The 7,878-nt window shown below is 44.7% G+C and overlaps 1 protein-coding gene across 1 annotated transcript in view; it reads right to left on the bottom strand.

Moving 5' to 3' along the window:
* PERP (p53 apoptosis effector related to PMP22) overlaps positions 1-2,339 on the bottom strand; it is a 17,036-nt gene extending 14,697 nt beyond the window's left edge. Inside the window, exon 1 of the mRNA XM_032274648.1 lies at positions 1,943-2,339. Within this exon, the coding sequence (XP_032130539.1) occupies positions 1,943-2,156 (214 nt within the window). The 5' untranslated portion in view covers positions 2,157-2,339. The remainder of the gene's footprint in view (positions 1-1,942) is intronic.
* Between the last annotated feature and the right edge of the window lie 5,539 nt (positions 2,340-7,878).

The raw sequence follows: 7,878 nt of genomic DNA, 5'->3' as shown, positions 1-7,878 counted from the left end.
GGGATAACTAATTTGAGTTGTAAAAGCTACTACCATTTCTGAAAATCAGTCATGCTGCATTATAAACAGATTTTTCAAGATCCACCTAGAAAATCAAGCTTTTCCAAGGACTAATTTCTATGTCAAATTGAAAAACTATACACTGGTTAGTGTTTTCTTTACAATGAAAAAAATTAACATTTTAGACTTCTTATTAAAAATTCAAGCAAACTAAGAAAAAAAAACAAACCCTGCTTACTGGCACTGTATCAGTCCAAGGTGGAATAGCCACACCCTGACAAGGTGAGCTCATCCTGCAATTCAAGAAAAATAAAAACGGCATTTTGCATGTTTCACAAGAGGGCTGTGGTCACAGCCAGGGCCTTGCAGGTCAAATCATGTCCCAGCAGTCAATGATCACGGATTCTACCAATATCCCCCCACCCGTCGAAGGCACACTAACCTTACTTCATAGGTGGAGGATGCGTATACTTTGGGTCTGCATTAGTCTTTGGAGTAGGGTATAATTATCAAAGTCTGTTTAAAGACACACACGCAGACCTGTTAGGTCCCCTACAACAGACTGAGTTCAGCTGCATTTTAACTAGAAGATAGAGGTATATTATTTCAAAAAAATTAATTCCCTTTAAAAACCTAAAAGACTGGAAATGATACAAACTGGGCTGGCACAGTGTTTTGTCAAGTTTTCAGAGAAGAAAACACACAAACGGCAAGGAAAGCTGGAATTTTCTTTAGTGTTTACATTTTATTACCTGGGTAATGGGGACCATGCTTCCTCTTGTGGGGAAGTTCATCATGAGAACTTCCAAAGGATTACACAAAAGAAAGGGCACCAAGCTGCTAATATGGTCCCCCGGAAACACAAATAAACAGGATTGGCTTGGAAGCCCTGGGCCACTTCAAAGAAAGAATCAAGTCAATGGTAATACTAAGAAATGAAAAAAGGCAGGGTAGCTTGCTTTCTCCGTTTAAAGCTATTAAACCCAGTAGGTAAAGCCCGTTTGGCTCTAAGATTGTATTAGACTCACACGGCCCCCGTCTCCACCCACACACACATTGCTAATCACAGTAGACCCAGCCGCGATTCCCAGCTGTGATTCCCTTCCACCCCTAGACGAGGAGAGGGGGCTTCCCACTGTGAAAGAAAATGCCTTCTCGGACTGGAGCCACTCCCCAGTCCAGACTTTCAGCAAGTTAAGCAGGGACGCTTCCTCGATGCTGGGAAAATGGCACGCAGTACTTCATCTGCCGGGTACGTTAATTGTGTCAACTCTGCTTCACTTCGCGGGTGCAGGGAATGTGTTTGCTGTTTAGATTTCAAATCAGATTAAAATAATTAAGTTTTCTAAACAGCAATCCCATGCTTAAACCAAAGGACACTCCCTAGAGCAAGAACTAACAAGAACTAGTCTGACCGGTAAAAAGACTGAGGTGTCTACTGAAATCGTTAACTGCTAAAACTCAGGCTTTTTTAGATGGGAAAGTTTCTTTCAGCTATGTCAAGTTAACCCAATCCACTGATATTCGGGAAGGCACGTTATTTCAATATTTTTATTTTGATCATAAGAAGAAACAGGAGGAAGAGAAATGGGAAGAAATTTCAGGTCTCCAAGAAACTTTGTTCATTATATTTACTCAACTAAACCTGCAAAGGCTGAAATACTCTTTCGTACTTAACCGACAAATCCCAGGGAAAAAACTACACAGTTTGAACCAGGGCACTTTTTTTTTTCTTTTTCTGAGCTTGGTGTTGGCCACTCAAAGCTACTGCTGGTGCATTTGGTTCAAGTCAGATGCAAGAACCCGAGCTCGCCCTACACAGGCATTCTGAAAAGCACCGGCTCCCCTGACCCGGTGAGGGCCCGTCATGCGCGACGGCTTCGGCCGCGCAGCCCCGAGGGCTTCCTGGAGGCGGCGGCGGCGGCGGCGGGCGGGCACTCACCGTACTCCATGAGGCTCTCGCAGCCGTCCTCGTAGGACCCGCTGCCGCCGCCCTCGTGGAAACATCTCCACCACAGCGAGGACGTCTGGATGTGGTCGCTCGACTGCAGCCAGCCGCGGCCGGCCAGCGCGATGATGTCGAAGGCGATGGCGCTGAGCAGGAGCAGGGGCAGGATCCAGCGGCAGCGCTCGCAGGCCAGGCCGCAGCGGATCATGGTGACGGGCGGCGCGGGGCCGAGCGGGGCCGAGCGGAGCGCAGCGGGGCGGAGGAGCGCGCGGGGCGTGCGGCGGCGGAGAGTGGCCCGCGAGCGCGGGCGCCGCCACAAAAGGGAACAGGCCGCAGGGAGGCGGCTCCCGAGGACGCCGCTCCGGGCGGCCCCACCTAGATTCCGGTGACTCAGAGCGCGCCCGCCCAGACCTGCCCGGCCCGGCCAGGGCGGGCGGGGCCGCTGGTAAACAGGCGGGGCTCGGGTGACCCTGGGCGGCGGCGGAAGGCGGCCCGAGGGCCCCGCGGGTCCCCCGAGCCTCCCGTCCCGCCCGCCTGGTCCTCTCCAGGCGCGTGCGTGTCTTCCTGGCGCACCAACACACACACACACCCCACACCTGTGTATCAGCACAGTGCCAGCCAACTATCTGACCCCGGTGTCGCCTCGTGGCGCGGTGGTCAGCAATGCCATGTTTGAGGGGTGTTCTGATTGCTCCTGTGGATAAAGGCTGCACTCTTTTGCTCGCGTGCACCCCAACCCAGAAGCCCGTCCCTGACCCCTGCTGACACAGGTGATCCCTTCCTCTCAGGCTCCGCCTTTGCACTTTGCACCGTGACTCCCCGGGTGCTCATCTCTTTGCAGCCCCGTCTTTCCTGCAGGGTTGCCGGCTTTTGGAAGGCGGAGGCGCTGCTGAATGTATCTGTGTGTCCCTGGTGTACAGCACCGTGTCTGGATCCCAGGGGGAGCTCAGTGAATTTGATGAATGAACATGTAATGTAACAAATGCTCTCTTTTCGGAAACGCTTCATTTGGCTTCCGCAGATAATTTTATGTCGCCTCTGCTGCAATCCACTTCCTATTACGAATCTCTAATCTATTTAAACTTTACTTTCTCTACTCTTCATTTACTATTTTGAGGTTTTTCCAAATAAAAATCACACATCAGTGTGCAACCTGCATCTGGAATCCTCCTCCCCCTGTCCGGGGTTGTCCTGGGCTAGCTCCAGCCAGAGTCCTGACTCCTCAGGTGTGGCAGGGAGGGTGGGGCGGCAGCCAGGTGTGCCGCTGAAGACAAAGGAGTTCTGTGTCAGGCCCAGTGTGAAGACCATTGAGAGTCCTTAATAATAGCCTGACTTGGAACCAATAGCCATGTCAGGGATCTCGGTGGCCTTGAGCAAATCACTGAAACATCTCATGGGGGCTATGTCTTAACCCTGTGCCTGCAAAGATTTCTTCCGAATCCCTTACATTTTCTGTTAATTTAATATAAAAGCAGTGGGAGCTACTGAAAAATATAGAAAATTGTATTCCAATTTGGTATGCTCAATAGAAACAGAATACTATTTGACTTATGCTATTTTCTGGCAATTTTTGAGGACAAATAAAACAAAGGAATGGAGAAAGTATCTGAAAATACATGAAATAGTTTCCCTAGCCTTTATTTTACATAATTCAAGTTTTACATTAATCACATCATATATTTTTATTACAGGCTAATATTTTCACTTTCAATGAACACAAGAAGGTGTTCTGCCAAAAGTTAACTTTAGAGCATGTAAGTTCTGTGAAGAAAATTGTGATTTTATGTTCTCAGGGTTTTCAAAAGTAATGAAGATATTCGTTTAATTAGCTATGTATATTTGTGAGAAAAAATTCTTACAAGTCAAACAGCGATCAGAAGCAAAGTGGCTTCAGACAAAATGAGAGTTTCGAAGGCGTATTATTATCTCTGAATAATATTGGACTTGATCTAACTTCTTTTTGTTATTCATTGAAACCATTTCCAATGGACATCAGGAAAAGAGCTCACTAATGCTGAGGTGAATACAAGGAGATTAGCTCTTCACAGTTTCTGGAAGAGACCACATTGACCCTGGTGGGGTCCCAACAATAATATACCCAGTAAGTGGTACAGAAATGTGGAACCAGATGGTTCAGGTGTACGCGCTTTCTCATATTCACGGTGTGACATAAGGCAGATGACTTCAGTTTTTGATGCCTCCATTACCTCATCTGTAAGACAGACAGTACTAACCTCAGTGTTATATAAATGAGTGTTAAAAGAGCAAATACATCTGAAGTGCTCAAGGTAGTACCCGCGTATAGCAAGGGTTGATGATGATGACGAGTTTTCACGTAGGTTTTCCACTTTAGAAGATCGAAAGAGTGGAATGTCCATGTTTCTAAAGGGCAAATTCTATAGGTGAATGCCATCTGTAAGTGACTAAGTTATTTTAGACAATGCAATCTTTCATCCTTGCCATATTCATAAAATGATGGCTCATAGAGAACAGTAGGCAGCTGGATAGTTCCCCCTGCTGGATAATTTAGGGATTGCGCCTGAGCACTGAGCACTTGACAAAAATGTAAATTATACCTAAAGTTTTTTTTTAATTGAGGCTTGACTGACATATAAAAAATGTATATATTTAATATATACATCTTGATGAATTTGAAGATAAGTACATACCCATGAAACTATCACCATGAAAAAGGTTTTATTTTTATAATTTGGGGTTATGGTTATAAAATCAATGACTGTTACAAACAAAAATACATAAATATATAATTTTAAGAATAAAAATTGGTAGAAAGTAATAATAATAACAGCTAACAAACATCTTCTGGGAGTTTACCGTGTGCCAGTGAGTGTTTCACATCCACCTTATGGGGTATGCACCAGCATCTCCTTCATTTAGACGCGGGATTGAGACGTGGTCTTAACTTCCTCAAGACCACGCAGTCACAAGCGGCAAAGCCAGACTTCCACCTAGGAGCTTGACACCAGAGATAGTGCTGCTAATCACACTATACACACAATACGCACGCGTACGAGTTCATACATTTCTTCAAATGTCTCCTTCTTTCTTCCCTTCTTCTTGTCCTTGTAAACACCCAAGCTCCTCCTAGTTATATCCCAAGCTGTAGTGACACGATCCCTGTGTTACCGTTCTGGGCATGTGTGTAGGACCGTTGGGCCTTTGACGTGTTTCTTCTGTAGCTGTCCAGTTGAGTCTTTGGATGAAGTGCCCTCCGGTGGTTATGGAGGGATTGAATCTCCTCCAGACGTCGCAAATACTCCCACTGTCAACCATTTGCAACGATGCAGGGCCTTATTTTTCACATTTAGCATTAATAAGATCACGTGATAGCTGTGGACAATTGAGAGTCCTTAATAATAGCATAGCCTGAGTTAGAACCAATAGCCATGATCCAGAAAATCAAGAATGTCCTCTGTAAATTAACAGTGACTGTGAAGACACAGTAGACGTCGACCCAGGATTCTTCTACCTCACCCCCGTCAGTCCTGCTCCTCTGACCTGTTCACAGGAGCTGACCCCTTGATCTCAGCAAAACGTTACTTCCATAGGAAGCTCCCAACTAGATTAAATTCCTGTTACATATCCTCAAAGCCCTGTGTGTCTTTCCTTCAAACCTTTTCTCACAATTTTCATTATAAATTTATTCTGAATAGTTTTAATCCACTCCCACCACAATTCAATGCTGACAAAAGTGTTATCTGTTACCTCTCACCACTGTGTGCACAGCACCCAGTGCCTGGATCATAATAAAATTCCAAGAAACACTTGTCAAATGATCATGAGAATCTGCCTAGTCTCAAAATAATTCAGAGGGTCTCTGAGCACTCTTCCTTTTAGAAGGTCTTGTTAAAATTGTCATCCGTATTCTATCTCCACGTAATATCCTGTAATTCTTTCCCCTTGGTATCATTGACAGATAATAAGTCCTCTCACGTTAAGTGGAGACTTGTCCTTCTTCCATTCCTCCATCGCTCATCTCGGGCGTGTCTTCTCTCTGGCTGGCTGAACATCTGTTATTTTAACTTTTTCGGTTTCTTTGTCAATGTCTTGACCCTTCTCTGAACAACCTAGATTTTCTTTTCACTCATAATATGTGGTGCCCAGAATTAAACCTAGCACTCCAGGTGTGATTTCAGCAGTGGTGACAAGAGAGAGCTTTTGTCTCCCTCAAAGCAGACATGACACCTCTAGTAATAGAGTCCAGATGTGCACCTTTTGTGTTGGTCTACGCAGATATCCATCATAGTAAACTTGTGCTCAACTAGAACCTGGAAGATGCGATTACTTGTGCAGTTTGCACTGTACATTGTGCTTTTCTTATGAGATGATTGTTTTTATCCCTGTCATATGTCATCATTAGAACGACCATGATGCTGGCCTGCCAGCATCTTTACCAGTCTTTGTTCTTTAAGGACAATGCATTTGCTCCTTATTGTGGCTTCTCGTTTTTTGGATCTGTCTTCCATATATAGAGTCATACAAGCCACTGATAACCATTGTATTGGAAAAAGGACGAGGACATCATGGTTCATTACTTGACAATTCATTCCAGACAGACAACTCTCTCTGTTGGACAACACTCCTATCTGGGGACATAGAGTAAACACCTGTGAAGCCAGAGTGAGCCACAGAAGGCTTCTCTAAGGAGGTGCGACTTTAGTCTTGCAAAAGACAGAGAGGAGGGGGATGACTTTCCAGATTAAGTGGCCACCTGGGTGAAGGCACAGGCTTGGGAATGGCTGTTAAGTATTTTAAAGGTGTTTTATTTATTTATTTTTTCAGATAATGACTTTCCAGTGAACATAAACAGCCCATAATTTAGCGTCCTAAATTATGGAGACTTTTAGAAATACAAATCTAAGGAGGGTAGTACCTTTAGCCAAATTACAAACTGCTGGCAAATCAATTCAGTGCTCTGTAATACAATATATAATCATGTTTTTGTTACCATCATATATCAATTCAGTGATAATTTTCTTGCTTTTTTTTTTGTGAGATGGAGCCTCATTCTTTGGCCCAGGCTGGAGTGCTATAGAATGATATCGGCTCACTGCAACCTCTGCCTCCCAGGTTCAAGCAATTCTCCTGCCTCAGCCTCCAGAGTAGCTGGGATTACAGGTACCTGCTACCATACCTGGCTACTTTTTGTTTTTTAGTAAAGACGAAGTTTTGCCATGTTGATCAGGCTGGTCTCGAACTCCTGACCTTGCGATCCGCCTGCCTCGGTCTCCCAAAGTACTGGCATTACAGGCGCGAGCCACAGCACCCAGCCCAGTGGTAACTTTCAATGCAAAAATATCATTGGAGTACCAAATAAAAGTATCACATTTTTCATGGCAGAGCCAATTATTTTATACAAATTAATATGACTTTTGAAGTTACACAGTTTCCTTCTTTTAGAGTGAGTTATTTCCTGTAAGCTGCTAGAGCTCCTTGCTTCAGGGCCATTGTGTGCATGTAAAAGGCAACTCTACTTTATGTTCCTCTACAGCAAGATAAAGTCCCATGGATAAAAAGGCTTAAAAGTCTACCTTGAGGAAATTCAACTTGCTAATGTCAGTTTCAGGTTAAAATCATTTTTCAAATATTGTTAGGTCTTCCCATAAATAATGGCACGCTCAGCCAGATGTGGTGGCTGATACCTGTAGTCCTAGTACTTTGGAGGGGCTTAGGCAGACAGATTGCTTGAGCCCATAAGTTTGAGACCAGCCTGGGCAACATGGAAAACCCCATCTCTACAAACAATCCAAAAACTAGCCAGGCATGGTGGTGTACACTACTTGGGAGGCTGAGGTGGGAGAATGGCTTGAGCCCAGGAGGTTAAAGCTGAGACCCTGTCTCCAAAACCAAACAAACAAAAAAAAGAACTGTCAATTTAAACATTAATTCTGTACGAACTGCCCTAGTAA

This window comes from Sapajus apella, unplaced genomic scaffold, assembly GCF_009761245.1.
Source record: "Sapajus apella isolate SASKATOON/1434 unplaced genomic scaffold, GSC_monkey_1.0 scaffold6, whole genome shotgun sequence".
Taxonomy (NCBI): domain Eukaryota; kingdom Metazoa; phylum Chordata; class Mammalia; order Primates; family Cebidae; genus Sapajus; species Sapajus apella.
The sequence above is the reverse complement of the archived record's forward strand: the minus strand, read 5'-3'. Positions and strand labels throughout refer to the sequence as shown.